We start from the raw sequence: 19,689 nt of genomic DNA on the forward strand, positions 1-19,689 counted from the left end.
ATTTTAACTACAGATATACATCATTAAACATTTATCCATATACATAGAATGTACAAGAGTGAACTCTAAGATAAACTGGACTTTGAGTGGTTATGATGTATCAGTGGAGGTTTATCCTTGGTCAAAACAAAACAAAACAATCATTCTGGCGAATGATGTTGATAATGGGGAAGGCTATGTCTGTGTGGGGACAAGGATGTATGGGAAATCTGTGTACCTTCTCTCAATTTTGTTGTAAACCTAAAACTGCTCTAAAAAGAATAAAGTCTTAAAAAAAAAAAATCAGTTGTACTTCCATACATAGCAATAAAACAACTGAAATGTAAAGGATGTTCAGACTTAAGAAAAAAAAAAAAGCCAAAATGTCTAATAAGAAATAGGTAAATCAAACCATAATTTATCAACAAAATGTAATACTATACTATCATTTAAAACAGGTAGAAAATAAAGAACCATATCCTCTACATCAATGTTTCTGAAAGCCTTTTAACTCATGTCATCATCTTATCCCTTTATTTCTTCTTTTTTTTTTTAATTTTTTTAAGGAGGCTTCACACCAGGCCAGAACCCCAGTTGGGGTTTAACTTACAACCTTGAGATCAAGACCAGAGCTGAGATCAAGAGTTGACACTGAACCAGCTGAGCCACCCAGGCTCCCCTCATCCCTTTAAATAAATATTAAAAAACTGATCTTTGATGAGATCTGAGATTGATGAGAATTCAATCTTTCTAAATCTCAAGATTCTCATCAGGAAAATTAAGGAGTGGATTAAATTATTTTTAGGCCTGCCAGTCTAATATCCCATGGCTTACTCTGTTATTATACTTGGCAAGGATATGCTCTATTAGTTTTTTTTATGTAGTACCAAGTACACTGTACCTTTATTATGACTTTCTAAAAACTGCCATGAAAATCATGATCCATTATCCACATTCAGTACCCTTTCTCCAGGCTTCCTACACCATTTGTTTTAAAGGCCTTTTTAATCCAGGAATTCAGTTCCAACTTCTAGGAGTTTCTTCTACAGAAATACAGTGCTAGAAAATATGTACAAAGATATGTGTAAGAATATTTATTGTAGCATTGGTAGTAAAACAATTTAAAACAATGGAAACAACCCAAATTTCCATCAATGGGAATTGTTTAATTAAATGAGGGTATTTATTGCCATATAACATTCAACAGTTTCGAAGAGGTAGATCTATACATAATACCCCAAAATTAACAGACTCTCTTCTTTTTTTTTTTTTTTATAATATATGAAATTTATTGTCAAATTGGTTTCCATAAAACACCCAGTGCTCATCCCAAAAGGTGCCCTCCTTAATACCCATCACCCACCCTCTCCTCCCTCCCACCCCCCATCAACCCTCAGTTTGTTCTCAGTTTTTAACAGTCTCTTATGCTTTGGCTCTCTCCCACTCTAACCTCTTTTTTTTTTTTTTTTTTTTTTCTTTTTTCCTCCCCCTCCCCCATGGGTTCCTGTTACGTTTCTCAGAATCCACATAAGAGTGAAACCATATGGTATCTGTCTTTCTCTGTATGGCTTATTTCACTTAGCATCACACTCTCCAGTTCCATCCACGTTGCTACAAAAGGCCATATTTCATTTTTTCTCATTGCCACGTAGTATTCCATTGTGTATATAAACCACAATTTCTTTATCCATTCATCAGTTGATGGACACAGACTCTCTTCTTTGAGCAAAATATTGTAACTTCTCTGAAATCCAGCCTCTTAAAAACCAGACACTAATAATACCTCCTTCTAGGGACTGCTGTTAAAGATTAAATAATTAATACACGTGAAAGCCTAGCTCAATGCACTATACAAACAGATATTCAATATATGTTACCTTTCCTTCATCCTTCAATCATTATAAAATCTTCCTAACTGGTTTCTCTTGCTCTAATCACAACAGATTTTCCAAGCCATTTCAGACAATAACTTTCCTAAAACATCATTTAAAAAAGTATCAATCTCAGGGCACCTGGGTGCCTCAGTTAAGCATCCGACTCTTGATTTCGGCTCAGGTCATGATCTCAGGGTTGTGAGATAGAGGCCTATTGGACTCCACGCTGAGTGTGGAGCATGCTTAAAATTCTCCCTCTCTCTGCCCCTCTCCCCACTTGTGTGCATCCAGGGGGCCTGGATGGCTCAGTCGGTTGTCAAACTTCGGCTCAGGTCATGATCTCATGGTTCATGGGTTTAACCCCCACTAATAGCACAGAACCTGCTTCAGATCCTCCGTCTCCCTCCCTTTTTGCCTTTCCACTGCTCATGTTCTCGCTCGCTCTCTCTCTCAAAAATAAACATTTAAAAAAGTAAACAGTAAAAGTAAAACTAAATAAAATACAAAATATCACTTTCTTGCTAAAAACACTTGCCTAACCAGAAAAAAATTGAAACCCCATATAGCTACACCATCACACAACAGCTCCATTTTACCTTTAAAACCTTACCCCAATGACACTTTTCAGATAGGAGCCTATTATGACACGCTTCAAAGTCTGCCACCTAACTGACATTTGTTTTTTTTTTTTTTTTTTTTTTTTTTTTTTTTTTTTTAATTTTTTTTTTTTTCAACGTTTATTTATTTTTGGGACAGAGAGAGACAGAGCATGAACGGGGCAGGGGCAGAGAGAGAGGGAGACACAGAATCGGAAACAGGCTCCAGGCTCTGAGCCATCAGCCCAGAGCCCGACGCGGGGCTCGAACTCCCGGACCGCGAGATCGTGACCTGGCTGAAGTCGGACGCTCAACCGACTGCGCCACCCAGGCGCCCCTCCTAACTGACATTTGAATGTGCAGTGCATATTACTACCTTTATGACTTTGATCATTTCCAAATGCAATTCTCATCCTCCTACTGCCACCCTATCCAAACCTATTCATACTTCAAATGCATACTCAGTCTCATCTTCCACAAAGCCATTTTAAATTATCTCAGCTTACTAATTTGTTTCCTCTGAAAACTGTCTTGGAGTGATTTTAATATTCACACACAGACATACACACACACACACACACACTCAGATCCTAACTGAAAGCAGTCATCACTTGACGCATACATGCTAAGAATGAAGATTTTCAGTAATTAGTTGAGCAATACAACAAAGTCTAAATTACGTAAGCAGGAACCTTTTTATTTAAACAAGTATATAAACAACTATAATTATTATAATTAATAATATATTAATAATTTAGTATTAAATGCTTAAAGTAATTCCTGGTATATTTCCCAAGCTTTCACAATGTAAATAGACAACTTGAAAATAATGGTATAGAATTAATGACTAATAGATTCCTTATGCTGTACTTTTCATCTCCATGACCTATTTTATAACTGGAAGTTTGTACCTCTTAATCCCCTTTATCCATTTTGTCCATCCCTCCACCCACCCCCCGTCTTGTAACCACCAGTTTGTTCTCTATGTTTAAGAATCTGTTGGGGCACCTGGGTGGCTCAGTCGGTTAAGCATCTGACTTCAGCTCAAGTCATGATCTCACAGTTCATGAGTTCAAGCCCCATGCTGGGCTCTGTGCTGATAGCTCAGAGCCTGGAGCTGCATCAGATTCTGTGTCTCCCTCTCTCTCTGCCCCTCCCCCACTCATGCTCTATCTGTCTCTCTCTCTCAAAAATTAATAAACATTTAAAAATTTTCAGAAAAAAAGAATCTGTTGTGTGTGTTCAGTTGTGTGGTTTTTTAAGATTCCACATATAAGTGAAATCATATGGTATTTGTCTTTCTCAGCCTTATTTCTCTAAGCATAACATCCTCTAGGTCCATCCATATTATTGCAAATGGCAAGATCTCATTCTTTTTTATAGCTGAGTATTATTCCACTGTGTGTGTGTACACATACACATCTTTATACATTTATCTACTGATGGACACATGGGTTACTGGCATATGAAGCTTCCAGATGAAAAGTATAGCATAGGGAATATAGTCAGTAATGTAGCAACATTTTATGGTTAACAGATGGTAACTGTACTTATCTTGGTGAGCACTGAGTATTGTGTAGTACTCTCAAATCAATATTTATACACCTAAAGTTAGTATAATATTCAATAAAAAAAAAAAAAGAATACAAGACAGTCCCTGAAAAAGGAAGTTAGAGGCACAGTGTGAAATGGGAATCAAAAAAAGCAGCAGCTATCTCAAGCCTGGACATCTACATAGCTTGAAGGGGAAAGGAGTAAATATTGAATCAACCCCTAACATGAGCGAACAGCCTAGATAAGTCAGCGTCTACTTCATTTGATGTTCTGCTTTTGTTTGATTTATGGTGTTTGGTTTCTGCTAACCAGGGGCCTTCTGTTTACAACCTGAAATATTTTGTTCAGTCAGAGTTGCTAATGGGGATAAGGGGGCATAATTAAAGACACAGAAGGAGGTGCCAAAAAAGAGCAATAGAAGAAAAAACACTAAGAAATGCTTTTGAGTTTACATCACACATTATACAGCCAATAGTCACTGGAACCTCAAAGCAATATATTAAGATAGGAAAAGAAAATCATGGGATAGCCAAAGACCCATAGTACCTATAGATACTTTTAATATAAGTTCCATAAAACAAGTTTTAATTTTGTTAATATTCCTTTGTATGTGCCAATTTGAGTTGGTATACACTTCTACTAAAGAGAAGAGTCTCTTTATAGAGGGAAGAATCTCTTTATATAGAACTCTCAGTATTTCAAAATTTTTACTAATTTTTTGGTTAAATATCTCTTTCACATTATAAAGACCAAGGACAGCATCTAAAGACAAAATTACAAGAGACTCATGTAAAGAAACTTCCCATATTCTCCAATTCTCTAACCACCAAATCATATCTCCTAAGCTTGTGCTTTTTTTTTTTTTTTTTTTTTAGGATTTCTGTATCCCACGTAGGTGGGGATGAAGGGAGGAAGGGAAGATTATTTTTGTTTCTTTTTTTTTTTTTAATTTTTTTTTTTAACGTTTATTTATTTTTGAGACAGAGAGAGACAGAGCATGAACGGGGGAGGGTCAGAGAGAGGGAGACACAGAATCTGAAACAGGGTCCAGGCTCTGAGCTGTCAGCACAGAGCCCGACGCGGGGCTCAATCTCACAGACCGTGAGATCATGACCTGAGCTGAAGTCAGCTGCTTAACCGACTGAGCCACCCAGGCGCCGCTATTTCTGTTTCTTAATATCAAACCCTTCATTATGTATTTTCAAGTTTAGCCCTATCCTACTTGTCACCCCCAGATTGTTCCAGAAAAATGTATTCACCATATAACTCCTTTCAGACCCCAAGAGTCACAAAGAATCTTTTCTCAATCAACATAAAACTCACAGTAACTGGCTTCAAGACTCCCTATCAACTGCAATTCTCCCAACAGAGCTCTCTTAACCTGCCCCAACAAGGACTGTTCAGTGAAAAGTTAAGAAATCTTTCATTATCCAGCAGAAAACTGCACAGTGCCAAAGTTTCTTAAAATGAAATTTTTTGAGGGGCACCTGTGTGGATCAATCAGTTAAGCCTCCGACTCTTGATTTTGGCTCAGGTCATGATCTAACAGTTCATGAGTTTGAGCTCCACATCAGGCTCTGTGCTGACAGTGCAGAGCCTGCTTAGGATTCTCTTTCCCTCTCTCTCTGCATCCACCACCACCAACCCCCAGCTCGTGCTCTTCTCTCTCTCAAAATAAATAAACATTTTTTTTAATGAAATTTTTTTCATACAAATTCAGCTTCATAACTTTTCAGTTCAATCACAACTGCCTGGAGGTACTTCAACACGTCTCTTTCCCACCCTGCCATGCTACTTAGCTAAGAATGCCCAATGTAATAAAACCTATACCCTTGAATATAGGGCATCTCAAAGGTTCAACAATATAGATCTATTAAAAATCCACATATTCCTGGGGTACGTGGCTCAATCATTTAAGCGTCCAATTCTTGATTTCGGCTCCGGTCATGATCTCATGGTTTGTGGAATCAAGCCCCACATTGGGCTCTGTGCTGACAGCATGGAAGCCTGCTTGGGATTCATTCTCTCTCTCAAAATAAATAAACTTCAAAAAAAAAAAAGTCAACCTATTCTTTTATTTTAATAATACACCATTCCCTACTATGAATAACATCTTATTTTTATGTAAAAAGAACTCTAATACTTTAAACATCCAAAAATGCTTTTCCAAACAACTTACTAGTAAAAAAAACCAAAACATTCTAACAGCATTTTATCATTTGCTTAATGTTGATACGCACTAAGTTTCTAAACATTTTAAGCTGCTTTATTTTTAATAAAATATTGTGCTTTGTCCATCATAAATACTGCTTTGAAAATTTTTTTAATGGATAAAATTATCAATACATGTTAAAATGGAAATAATGACAAACCATTTATTTTTAAAAAGGGAGGAGAAAAAAAGAACTACTCCTATTATCATAATGGAAATAAATCCATTTTCCCTTACTGAATCAGGTTTTACTCTGGGATTAGGTTTTAGGACTATTTTACCTAACTCCACAACAGAAAACATATCTAACTTATTATTATTGTTCCAAGCAGAGCAATTGAATTAACACATTTCTAATTGCTGAATATTCTCCAAATTCGATTAAATAACACAATAAGAAAATGTCTAGGTTATTATTACCCCAAAATGCCACCAGCACACCAACCTTCAACCTGTCGGGGATCACAAGAGAAAAGGGAAAAGAGAGCCAAAAGCAATGAGAAAAGGATAGACAAAAAACATTTTTCACTATTCCCCAAGGCATGTCCTGCAAGGAATAAGTGATGATCAAAAACAAAAAAGAAACACAAAATGCTGGCAAAGCTGAGGCAAAAAGAAGAGAGATAAAGGTATGCATTAAATTGACAATATAATGTGTATGTCTCCAAAAACAAACAATGGGTCCTCGTCTACTGGCTGGTGGCTAAAATTCACCTTAATGCATACAATTCTGCATATAAGCCTGCACTTTCCAACTATGCAAAAGGTTAGCAGTTAGCTGGCTACTAGCCTATTCCTATACAAAACTAACCATTTTATATTTGAGGCACTGCTATTGTGTCCCACAGGCTCCTCAAACCCAAACCAAAAACATCATCACTCTTTCCCCCAATTAGCTGTTTCTCTTCTTATACTGCTTATTACTATAAATATTTACCAGTATCCATCTCATCTTCTAGCATGTTTAAAACTAGCAATTTTTTTTTTTTTTTTAACTCTAATATGAAGCACCTGGGTGGCTCAGTTGGCTAAGCAGCCAACTCTTGATTTTGCCTCAGGTCATGATCTCATGGTTCATGAGATTGAGCTCCGTGTCAGGCTCTGTGCTGACTGTGCAGAGCCTGCTTGGGATTCTCTCCCTCTCTCTCTGTCCCTCCTCTGCTCTACATGCATGCTTTCTCTCAAAATAAATAACCATTTAAAATAAAATAAATTGAAAAACTGTAATAGTATCTATTTAATTTCTTGTCTTTTTCTTTAGTTTTTTTAAAGTTTATTTATTTTGAGAGAGTGAGAGCATGCATGCACGAGCAGGGGAAGGGCAAAGAGAGAGGGAGAAAGAATCCCAAGCAGCCTCCACGCTGTCAGCATGTAGGCCAAAGGAGGGCTCAAACTAATGGGGCTCGAGCTCACAAACTGGGAGATCATGACCTGAGCTGAGATCAAGGGTTGGACATTTAACTGACTGAGCCACCCAGGCACCCCTCTTGTCTTTTAAAATCAATATACAAATATTTATTTATGGGGTGCCTGGGTAGCTCAGTTGTTAAGTATCTGACTTCAGCTCAGGTCATGATCTCACAGTTCCTGAGTTTGAGTCCCATATTGGGTAAGCTCGAGACCCACTTTGGGAGAACTCGTGTCCCACTTCACATGAGCTCATGTCCCACTTCACGTGAGCACAAGCCACGCTTCAAGTGAGCATGAGCCCCACTTCGGGTAAAACATGAGCCCTGGGTGAGCCCCACTTGTCTGTCTCTCTCTCTCTGCCACATGTGGCATTCTCTCTCTCTGCTGCTCGCTCACTTGTGCCCTCCCTCTAAATAAATAAATAAATAAATAAATAAATAAATAAATAATCATTTATGTATGTTTATATTTTACTTTAAAATGGAGCACTCTGGGAGTTCCCAAGTAAATATCAAAGTGAACATACTTGATAATGGATGCAGAAAAATGTGCCATTACTTTGTCTTTTTTACAAAGTGGTGCTGGAACACTTGGCTATCCATCTGAAAAAATATATAATGGACTTCAATCTATACCTTGCCCTAAACACAAAATTAATTCAAATTTGATCCCAGATATAAATATAAAATCTAAAACTAAAAAACAAGGAGAAAACCTTGGTAGCCTTGGGTTAGGAAAAAGGTTAGGAAAAGATTTCTTAGGTTCAATACTAAAAGCACAATCCATATAAGAACAAACTGAAAAACTGATTTTATCAAAATTAAAAACTTCTGCTCTATGAAAGGCACTGTTAAGAGAAAAGACAAGCCAAAGACTGGGAAAAAACATTTTCAAATCACATATATTATAAAGAACTTGCATCAAGAATACATATAGACCTCTCAAAACTCAGTAATAAAACAACCTAGTAAAATAGTCACTTCAACAAGGAACATACAAAGACATGCAAATAAGCATATGAAAAAATGTCAGCATCATTAGTCATTAGGGAAATGCAAATTTAAAACACAATGTGGACATGATCTCATGGTCCATGAGTTCGAGCCCCATGTCGGGGTCTGTGCTGACTGATAGCTTGGAGCACAGAGCCTGCTTCAGATTCCGTGTCTCCCTGTCTCTCTCTGCCTCTCTCCTCCTGCTTGCACTCTGTCTCTCTTTCTCTCAAAAATAAACATTAAAAAAAATTTTTTTAATAAAAACAAAAAATAAAACACAATATGGGCACCAGGGTGGCTCAGTCAGTTGAGTGGCCAACTCTTGATTTTGGCTCAGGTCACGATGTCAGGGTCATGGGATTGTGTCCCACATGCTTGAGATTCTCTATCTCCCTCTGCCCTGCTCACCTTCTCTCTAATCAATCAATCAATCAATCAATCACAATGTATACCACTCCACACGGATTAGAATAGGTGAACCGAACCAAACATTGACAAGGATGTAGAGAAACTATAACTTTCATACACTGCTGGTTGAATGTAAAATGGAAAAACCATGTTGGAAAATAGTTTGGCAGTTTAAAAAAAAATTTTTTTTTAATGTTTATTTATTTTTGAGAGAGAGTGAGAGTGCAAGTGGGGGAGAGGCAGAGAGAGAAGACAAAGAATCTAAAGCAGGCTCCTGGCTCTGAGCTGTCAGCGCAAAGCCTGAAGTGAGGCTCAAACCTACAAACCCTGAGATCATGACCTGAGCCAAAGTTGGATGCTTAACCAACTGAGACACCCAGGTGCCCCAAGTTTGGCATATTCTCAAAATGTTAAACATACAAATACCATACAATCCAGCCATTCCTCTCCTAGATATTTACCCAAAAGAAAGGAGAGCATGTGTGCATACAAAAACCTTGTATACAAATGTTTATATGAGTTTTATTTTTTGAGTCAAAACCCCTAAACAATCCAAATATCCATCGACGGGTAAAAGGATGAACAAATAGTCATACATCCATACAATGGAATACAACCCAGAAATAAGAAGAAATGAATTGATACATACTACAACATGGATGGTTCTAAAAATAACTCAGATAAGTCAAAGAAGCCAGGCAAAAAAGCATACATATTGTATGCTTTCATTCATATACAACTCTAGAAAATGCAAACTATTTTATAGTGAAACAAAGATCAGTAGTTGCCTAGGCTAGGAGACAAAATAAAAGGAGGGATTACAAAGGAGCACTAGGTAACTTCTGGGGGTGATATGCTTATTATCTTGAGTGTGGTGTTTCACAAGTATATATACATACTTCAAAATTTATCAAAATGCACCCTTTAAAAATGTGCAATTTATTGTATGTCAATTATATCTCAACAAATTATTAAAATTATTAATAAAAAGTAAGTTTTTTGTTCTTGGGAAGATTTTTTTTTTAATGTTTATTTTTGAGAGACAGAGAGAGACGAGTGAGCAGGGAAGGGGCAGAGAGAGAGAGAGAGAAAGACACAGAATCTGAAGAGGCTCCAGGCTCTGAGCTGTCAGCACAGAATCCGAGGCCAGGCTCAAAGTCACAAGCCATGAGATCATGACCTGAGCTGAAGTCGGGCGCTTAAACGACTGAGCCACCCAGGCGCCCCAGAGTTCGTATTTTTTATTTCAAATGTTTATTTATTTATTTAGAGAGAGAAAGGGAGAGCGCAAGCAGGGGATGGGCAGAAAGAGAAAGAGAGAATCCCAAGCAGACTCCGCTATCAGCACAGAACTTGACATGGGGCTCAATCTTATGAACCATGAGATGGTGACCTGAGCCAAAGAGTCAGACGCTTAACCAACTAAGCCACGCGGGTGCCCCTTTTCTTTGGAAGATTTCTTAAGAAAGGGTAAAAATCATGAAAGATCAGTAACTGCCTAAAAAAGAAAATGAAAAATTAAAATTAGTGGGTACCTAGGTGGCTCAGTCAATGGAGCATGCAATGCTTGATCTTAGGGTTTCAAATTTGAGCCCCATGTTGGGAGTAGAGATTATTTTTAAAAAATAAAATCTTTAAAGAAAAATTAAAATTAGGCTCAGTGGATCCTGAGGTATGCCAATGGTTAGAACACATACAGTATAAATAAATATATACCACATATCTCCATGATTTTACAATCTTTAAAAAAAAGCTTACTACTTTTGGAGGATGTTAGGAAATCAACTCATTTTTTGAACACTAATATATGAAAAGGAAAGGCAAGCATTTATTATGCCCTTCCTATAATGACTCTACCTCTGGGTAACCAAACAGTAGATATTCAAGAGTCTCTTTATAGCTAAAAAATGAAGTAACAGAATTAGAATATGATGATTTTGAACCCCCACTGAATTAACAAATGTAGGCACTGCATATTTATGGATGTTAATTTTACAAAAAGAGATAACCATGTACAATAAAACCTTGGTTTTTGAACATAATTCGTTGGAAACATGCTTGTAATCCAAAGCACTTGTATATCAAAGAGAATTTCAAGAACTATTGGCTCAGTTGTGATCACGTGATGTTCGGCATCACATACTACTCATATTCCAAAACATCGCTCCTTTATTCAGTTAAAATTTATTAGAAATGTTTGCTCATCTTGCAGAACACTCATAGAAAAAGTTACTCGCAATCCAAAGTTTTACTTGCTTCTTGATCAAAGAACATACTATCACCTGTAATAATCCTACCAACAATTTTTTTTAAATAATCTCAAATGAAGTCTGATCAAACCTCTAAATCCAACTAATTTACGGGAAATAGAGAACAGAAAATACACTGAACCTGTAATTTTTATAAAAGATACTTGAGAGATCAACCAGTTGCAATATACAAGGTTGATTGAAAGTATTTACAACTTTAAAATATATGAACAAAAAACTTCTGAAATCACTGAAAATCTGAACACTAGACATTGAATTCCATATTAAGGAATTATCCTTTGTTTTTAGACATGATAGCAACATTATGGTTCTGTTTTAAAAAGCAAGAGAAAGAAAGACCTTCTCTTTTAAAGACACATACAAATATATTTATGGACTACATGTTACGATTCTGGAATCTGCTTCCAAATAATACAAGGGAGAAGTGAGTGGGAATATAAAAGAAATAACAATGTCCATGAATTGGTCATTTTTGAAATTGAGTGATGAGTACAGAGAGGTTCAGTGTTCCATCTGGTCTACTTTTGTATATGCTTTAATATTCTACCATGAAAAGTAAGAAAAGATATCTTGTTGAATTCATTTTGTAACTATTTTATATACATTGATATAAAAATCCTAAATAAATAAAATTGACAGAGGCCAAATTTCCTCTTTCATACTGTCCTTGTCCTTTTTGGTATTAAGATTGTACCAGCTTAAAAATATAAGCTAGGTGGGTGCCTGGGTGGCTCAGTTAAGCATCCAACTCTTGATTTCAGCTCAGGTCATGACCTCACAGTTTGTGGGATCGAGCCCCGGGTGGGGCTATGTGCTGACAGCGTAGTCTGTTTAGGATTCTTTCTCCCTCTCTCTCTGCCCCTCCCTCACAATCGCTCTCTCCAGCTTGCTTTCTCTCAAAATAAATAAACATTAATAAAATATGTATACAACCTGGGTGACCATCTCTTTCTACTCTCTGAAAGCTTATATAAGATGGACAATTTGTTTCATAATGGTTTAACTGAACTTTGTAAAACCATCTGGGCCCTGACAGCTACATGCAAAAGGGAAGATTTCAAAACCTAACAATGTTTTATCCTTTGATTTGTAATTACGTTGCATTATAGGCTACATACCGATTATCTGCCATTTACTGCATCTTGCTTCATGACTTGGTACGTAGTCAAATGTCATAAATGTTCTCTGTACTTAAAAATGTACATGATCTGGGGTGCCTGGGTGGCTCAGTCAGTTAAGTGTCCAACTTTGGCTCAGGTCACGATCTCATGGTTCCTGAGGTCCTGAGGTCGAGCTATGGGCTGACAGTTCAGACCTGGAGCCTGCCTCAGATTCTGTGTCTCCCTTTCTCTCTGTACCCTACTTCACTTGCATTCTGTCTCTGTCTCTCTCCAAAATTAATAATCACTTAAAAAAATTTTTTTTAAGTGTATAATCTAATTATTAGGTACAGGGTTCTATAAATGTCATTTGCTCAAGCTTGTTAATCTTTTATTCAAATCCTCCATTTTACTAATATTTTATTTACTTGATGTATTAATTATCAAGAGAGATTAAATAAAATATGAATACCATTTATCATTCTAACATTTTATTTATTTTTTTTTCAACGTTTATTTATTTATTTTTTTTTTTTGGGGACAGAGAGAGACAGAGCATGAACGGGGGAGGGGCAGAGAGAGAGGGAGACACAGAATCAGAAACAGGCTCCAGGCTCTGAGCCATCAGCCCAGAGCCTGATGCGGGGCTCGAACCCACGGACCGCGAGATCGTGACCTGGCTGAAGTCGGACGCCCCACCGACTGCGCCACCCAGGCGCCCCACCATTTATCATTCTAAATGTCAATTTCTTAGGGGCACCTGGTTGGCTCAGTTAGAAGAGCATGCAACTTTTTTTTCTTTTTTTCATTTTTTTTTTTTTAACGTTTATTCATTTTTTGAGAGACAGAGATAGAGCACAAGTGGGGCAGGAGCAGAAAGAGAGGGAGACACAGAATCTGAAGCAGGCTCCAGGCTCCGAACTGACAGCACAGAGCCCAACGTGGGGCTCGACTCACAGACCACAAGATCATGACCTGAGCTGAAGTCAGTCAATCAACCGACTGAGCCACCCAGGTGCCCCAAGAGCATGCAACTCTTGATCTCTGGGTTGTAAGTTGGGCCCCACATTGGGTGTAGAGATTACTAAAAATAATCGTAAACTTAAAAAATAAGTAAATAAATAAATGTCAATTTTAAAATATATATTGAAGTTACATATACAAATACATGACTTATCTTTTCCTAAAAATATTTTAGTTTTCCTAATGAATTCTCTCATTCTTAATGAATCTTCTTCTAAACCCTGATAATGCTTTTGTCTTAGTCTAATTTTTCTTAAAATTAATATATCTGTGACTTTTTTTTTTTTGGTTCCTTGTGTTAAGGTGTTTTAGATCCATTCCTCATAAGCAGCAACATAATTACTTGTTTGCAGCTTTTTAAAAAAAAAAATCCCATCCTGGAAGCAAAAATAATATAAAAACAGGGAAGGGGACAAAACATAAGAGACTCTTAAATATGGAGAACAAACAGAGGGTTATTAGAGGTGTTGTAGGAGGGGGGATGGGCTAAATAGGTAAGGGGCATTAATGAATCTACTCCTGAATCATTGTTGAATTATATGCTAACTAACTTGGATGTAAATTTAAAAAATAAATTAAAAAAAAAAAATTCCATCCTGGAGCCTCCATGTTTTCTCTGGCAAGTGTATTCTGTTTACATTTCTTTTTTTTTTTTTAATTTTTTTAATGTTTTATTTACTTTTGAGAGGGAGAGAGAGACAGAGTGTGAGTGGGGAAGGGCAGAGAGAGAGGGAGACACAGAATCTGAAGCAGGCTCCAGGCTCTGAGCTGTCAGCACAGAGCCCAAAGCGGGGCCCGAACCCACGAACTGTGAGATCATGACCTCAGCAGAAGTCTGACACTTAACCGACAAGCCACCCAGGCGCCCCTGTTTACATTTGTTTTGATAATTGACATAATTGAAATTATTTTCATCCATCTTATTTTGTTTTTAATATAGTACCCTTTTACTTTTTAACTTTTCCTTAAATTTTAACAGGATTATCTGAAAGTAGAATCAATACTATTATCCCTTCTAAACAGTAAGAACTCAGAAAGCTTTAACTCAAATCACTACCCTTCCCGTCTTATGCATTATTTTCTAGTACGGTATTTAATTCTCGTGCATTTAAGTTATTTATTGTGTTGTTTTATACAATCACATTGCCAGATTAGTCTACGTGTTTACCAATCTTTAACTTTGCCTCTTGCATGCTCTTCTACATTGTGGGTTCAATTTTCTCCTATAAAGTACAAGTACTTCAATAGTTCTTTCAGTAATAGTCTATGAGTAGTAAACTCTCCACTTCCAACTCAATATATTTATTTCTCCATTACTTTAAAGTTTTGAGAGTTAGTTTGTTTCCTTGGCACTTCGAAGATATTAATCTATTAGTTTTGCCCTCTATTCACTCATGATAAGTCTGCTAAACTAACTGCCATCCAGTTACAAATAACTTATCTTTTCTCTCTGGTTCCTTTACTTTCTCTTTCCAGTAAAGGCCCAGAAATTTCATGAGGATGTACTGAATTGCCCATTCATATTCCTTCTACTTACAGATTGTTCATTTATTTTTAGGCACAGTCACATAAAAGAGAAAAAGTGATTTGAGAATGACTATTTTCTTAATTCTCCCTAAGACTATTCAGAACTAAATCCATGCTAAATGTATGAGACATTAATGTTCTCAAACTGTAGCATACAAAACACCTGGGGAACTTATTTAACTATAAACTACTGGACATCACCCACAGTTCCTGACACAGTAAGTCTGGGGTCCTGCCATGAATCTGCATTTCTAACAAGCTCCCAGGTGATGCTAATGCTAATGCTGATTCTGCTGGTCAGGTAATCATACTTTAAGAACCACTGTCTTAGGATTTAGCATAATTATCTCATGGAACCCCAGTTGAGAAGGACTGTAGGGATTTTGTCCTGCTTCTTAAATCTAGAGATAAGTATTTATCATTAATTCTAAACAGAATTTAGCTTTAAATATTGTTACCTTCTGTTTCTTTCTCTTTCTCCCACTGCTTCTTGTAGAATTCCAACTACATAAAGTAACAGCACTTAACTGTCCATTATCCGTCCAGACCTGCTCCAGTTCATTCTTTACACAGCCCCCAGGCTAAAAACAAAACCTGATCATATCACCTCCCCTACCCAAAATTGTTCACCGGCTCCTCTATACCTATAGGAGCAGGTCTTTTTTTTTTTTCCCCCCATTTTACTTTAGAGAGAGATAAGAGCAAGCAGGGTGGAGGGAAAGAAGAGGGGAGGGAGGAAGAAAGAGAGAGAAAGAGAGAGAATATCTTAAGCAGGCTCCACTCTCAGTATGGACCCCAACATGGGGCTCAATCCCACGACCCTGGGATCATGACCTAAGCCAAAATCAAGAGTCAGACGCTGACTGAAACACCCAGGCGTCCCTGGAGCAGTTCTTTATGGGGAGGGAAAAACGGATAGGCTTCAGAGTACATGTAAACTTTTGAGTATTTACATTATGTCACACATATTTTTTTAATACTACCAAATAGGCCTGTGTTCTAAGTCCATTTAAAATTGCTAATCTAGGGGCGCCTGGGTGGCGCAGTCGGTTAAGCGTCCGACTTCAGCCAGGTCACGATCTCGTGGTCCGTGAGTTCGAGCCCCGCGTCGGGCTCTGGGCTGATGGCTCAGAGCCTGGAGCCTGTTTCTGATTCTGTGTGTCTCCCTCTCTCTCTGCCCCTCCCCCGTTCATGCTCTGTCTCTCTCTGTCCCAAAAATAAATAAACATTGAAAAAAAAAATTTTTTTTTTAAATAAAATTGCTAATCTATTAAATTCAAATGAGTCAGTATGATACATAAAGCTTTTCTTGATCCATGCCTGCCTATCCTACCCTTGTACCATTTTGTGCACACCACGCTTTCAAAATTTCTCCATTATACACATATTATCTCCACCTAGAAGAGAATGTCCAATAGGCCTCCCACAGGCCTAACAAACTCCTTCTCCTCCCAAGAGTCCCAATATCACCTCCTCCTAGAAACCTTCCCCAATCCACTTCAGAGTTAATTGCTCCCCTGTATATTCTCTCTCAGCACCTTGTAAAAACATCCACTATTACACTGCACCCTTCTAATTACTGGTCTACAAAACTATCTTCCTTTATAAGAATATGAGTCATCTCCACCAAGAACTTAATCATTATCTTTAAATCTTAATAGTATATACCCAAATGTTTGTTAAATATATAAATATATTGCCTAAATATAATTTTTCCTTGGATTCAATAGACAGAAGAATGTACTAAGAATTTTCATGTCTGGTTTCATCTAGATTTTCAAGGGAACCGGAGATTCAGTGGCAGTAAATAGCACCTAATCTAGTTTTGTTCTCACATTTCTCCAAAATACTTCAAAGCATCAAAGCAAGGATTATGCCCCTGTAAGTTCTGAAACCTGCAATGTCAGTACAACCAAGAGAAAAACACTGGAGGGTAATCAAATCTAAAAGTTCAAAAATCTTCATTTAAAAAAAAGAGAACTCGGGGCGCCTGGGTGGCTCAGTTGGTTAAGCGTCCGACTTCAGCTCAGGTCATGATCTCACAGTCTGTGAGTTCGAGCCCCACGTCAGGCTCTGTGCTCACAGCTCAGAGCCTGGAGGCTGCTTCAGATTCTGTGTCTCCCTCTCTCTCTGCCCCTTCCCCACTCATGCTATGTCTCTCTCTGTCTCAAAAATAAATAAAAATATTTAAATAAATAAATAAATAAAAGAGAACTCTCATTTTATTTCATAAACACATCTACTTGCTTTGTCTGTTTATTTAAAACACAGATGCATATCACAAATTCTGAGATGCTTTGTCATTATTTATTAAAACACCCAATAAAATCCCTTTACAAAAGTATATACCATACAAAGGTAACAACAGCGAGTTGTTCTCTCCTGGGACAGAGGATGGAAATGTGAAGAGCCAAGAAAGAGGTCCTTTGCTTTTTACTTTTCAAATGTTCTGGGTATCATCTGAATTTTTAAAAATAATATACCACTTTAGCAACCAGAAAAACATAATGAAAAAAAAAAAGAGCCATATCCTATGTCATGCTATTAAGAAAACAGCTTAATTATGAAATTATTTTAATATTATTCTTACCAGATTTAAGACCTGAAATTTTGAAGATGGCACTTGGTTTCCCATTTGTGACAAATCCTAGGAGTTGCCATACAGGCATCCCATTTGAATCAGGGTAGGAAAAGTAGACAGATCCTCCCATTCCCTCAGGAAACGGGATTGTTCCCAGCATAAAAACCACAACATGGTTGATACTTTCATAATCAGGCAAGTCAAAAACAAATTTATCCTCTGCCACTTGCTGTGCAGCTGTTTGCACCTAGAAAATAAGAAACTCATCTTAGTTTAATAGTTTGAGGAGTTTCTAGAACACTTACAGTATTGCTTGTTACCAAGTATAAGCAATTATAGACATTATACCCAGTATAACCTCAGGTTAATCTGATAGTCTATATGGAATTTCCAAATATACCAAAGTGTTAAATTTAAAAAGAAAATCCAAATATATACATATTCAGCCTTAAAATGATCATGTAATGAGTGTAACCTTTAAAAAACATAACTAAATTCTTTCTGAAGTGCCCTGAAAGGAATTTACTTACACAAGTAAATTACCACAGCTTCAGTATGTTACAGAAATGAAAGGCTGTTCAAAATACCACACCACCAAAGCCTTATCCTCTAGTATAAAGGTAAAGAACTTCAGGAAATTAAAATGGGTAAGCAATCCAGAAGGAATTAGTTAATCCTCATTATTTGCAGATTCCATATTTGCGAATTTGTCTACTCACTAAAATTTATTTCCAAGCACAAAATCAATATTCATCACCCTATGGTGGTCATTCATGGACATGTTAATGGGCAGAGCAGCAAAAATTCTGAGTTGCCTAATGCACATGTTCCCAGCTGAAGTGGAAAAAAGTTAGCTGTGCTTTCTTGTTTCAGCTCTCATACTGTAAACGAGTGTCCTTTTCACAATCAATTTACTGCCATGTTTGTATTTTCTGCTTTTTGTTGGTGATTCTGATATTTAAAATGGCCACACTGAAATGCTGGCTGGTATTCCTAAGTCCAAAAAGGTTGTTATGTGCCTTATTTAGAAAATATGTTACATAAGTTTCATTCAGAAATGAGTTATGGTGTTACTGGCTGTTAAGTTCAATGTTAATGAATCAACAACACATATTAAATAACATGCCTTTAAACAGAAACATACAAAAAACAAAGTTATGTAATGATAAGTTGATAAAAACTGTCATCAGTGGCTCACAGAAACCTAACCCTGTATTTCCCCTAGGGGAAACAATTCATTATTTACCAAATCAATGTTCACAATGACTTCACAGAACCTAACTATTGTGAACAACGAAAATCAACTGTACATAAAATGCAAAAATTCTACCTCGAATGTGCTAAGTGGGAACCTGTAAAAGTTTCCTCTTGACTCATTTCATAATCTAACTTTCTGTTCTAGAATTGAATGTCAGTTTCTAGAATGAGATCTTATCTTATTTTGAAGTTTGAGAAATCTACTTCCACAGAGAAAATTCTTTTATCGACTTCAAAAAAATTATTGGTAATTGCCATATCACATCCATTAGCAAAAAGCAGTAATTCTGAGGGCACTCAGGTCGATAGGCGTCAAGAGTTAACATGATACAACGTTTTTTCGTTTTCTTTTTAATTGCTATGGCCATTGACTCTCTTGACCAAAACACCAAATCTGAATCACTACCAGTATTTTAAGACTCTTAATGGTCAATTCTTATTACCCAGAATGTAACTTCTTTTCCTTTGCTAGTATTTGCTGTTACAAAAAAGCTTATTTTTTCTTTGAATTTTTTAAGATGTTAACTTATTTGGGGGGGGGGGCGGGCTGGAGGGGCAGAGAGAGAGAGAGGAGACACAGAATCTGCAGCAGGCTCTAGGCTCTGAGCTGTCAGCACAAAGCCTGAGAGGGCTCGAACCCACAAACCACCAGATCATGACCTGAGCCAAAGTCTGACACTTAACCGACTGAGCCACTCAGGTGCCACTACTTTTTTTCTTTTATAATATCCTAGCTACTCCTACAAAGAAACTTTAAAAATTTTTAGTTACATATTATCAATAATCTAATATGAACTGCCCTAAATTTACTCCCAAGAGATGAAGGATGAATGTTCTTTTGTTGTTGTTGTTGTTTTGGTTTTATTTTGTTTTTGTTTTTTTAAGGATGAATGTTCTTAAAAT

The 19,689-nt window shown here is 36.9% G+C and overlaps 1 protein-coding gene across 1 annotated transcript in view; it reads right to left on the reverse strand.

Moving 5' to 3' along the window:
* HIKESHI (heat shock protein nuclear import factor hikeshi) overlaps window positions 1–19,689 on the reverse strand; it is a 44,293-nt gene that overhangs the window by 21,989 nt on the left and 2,615 nt on the right. Inside the window, exon 2 of the mRNA XM_045483701.1 lies at window positions 17,539–17,776. Within this exon, the coding sequence (XP_045339657.1) occupies window positions 17,539–17,776 (238 nt within the window). The remainder of the gene's footprint in view (window positions 1–17,538; window positions 17,777–19,689) is intronic.

The sequence above is a fragment of the Leopardus geoffroyi genome, chromosome D1 (genome assembly GCF_018350155.1).
Source record: "Leopardus geoffroyi isolate Oge1 chromosome D1, O.geoffroyi_Oge1_pat1.0, whole genome shotgun sequence".
Lineage (NCBI taxonomy): Eukaryota > Metazoa > Chordata > Mammalia > Carnivora > Felidae > Leopardus > Leopardus geoffroyi.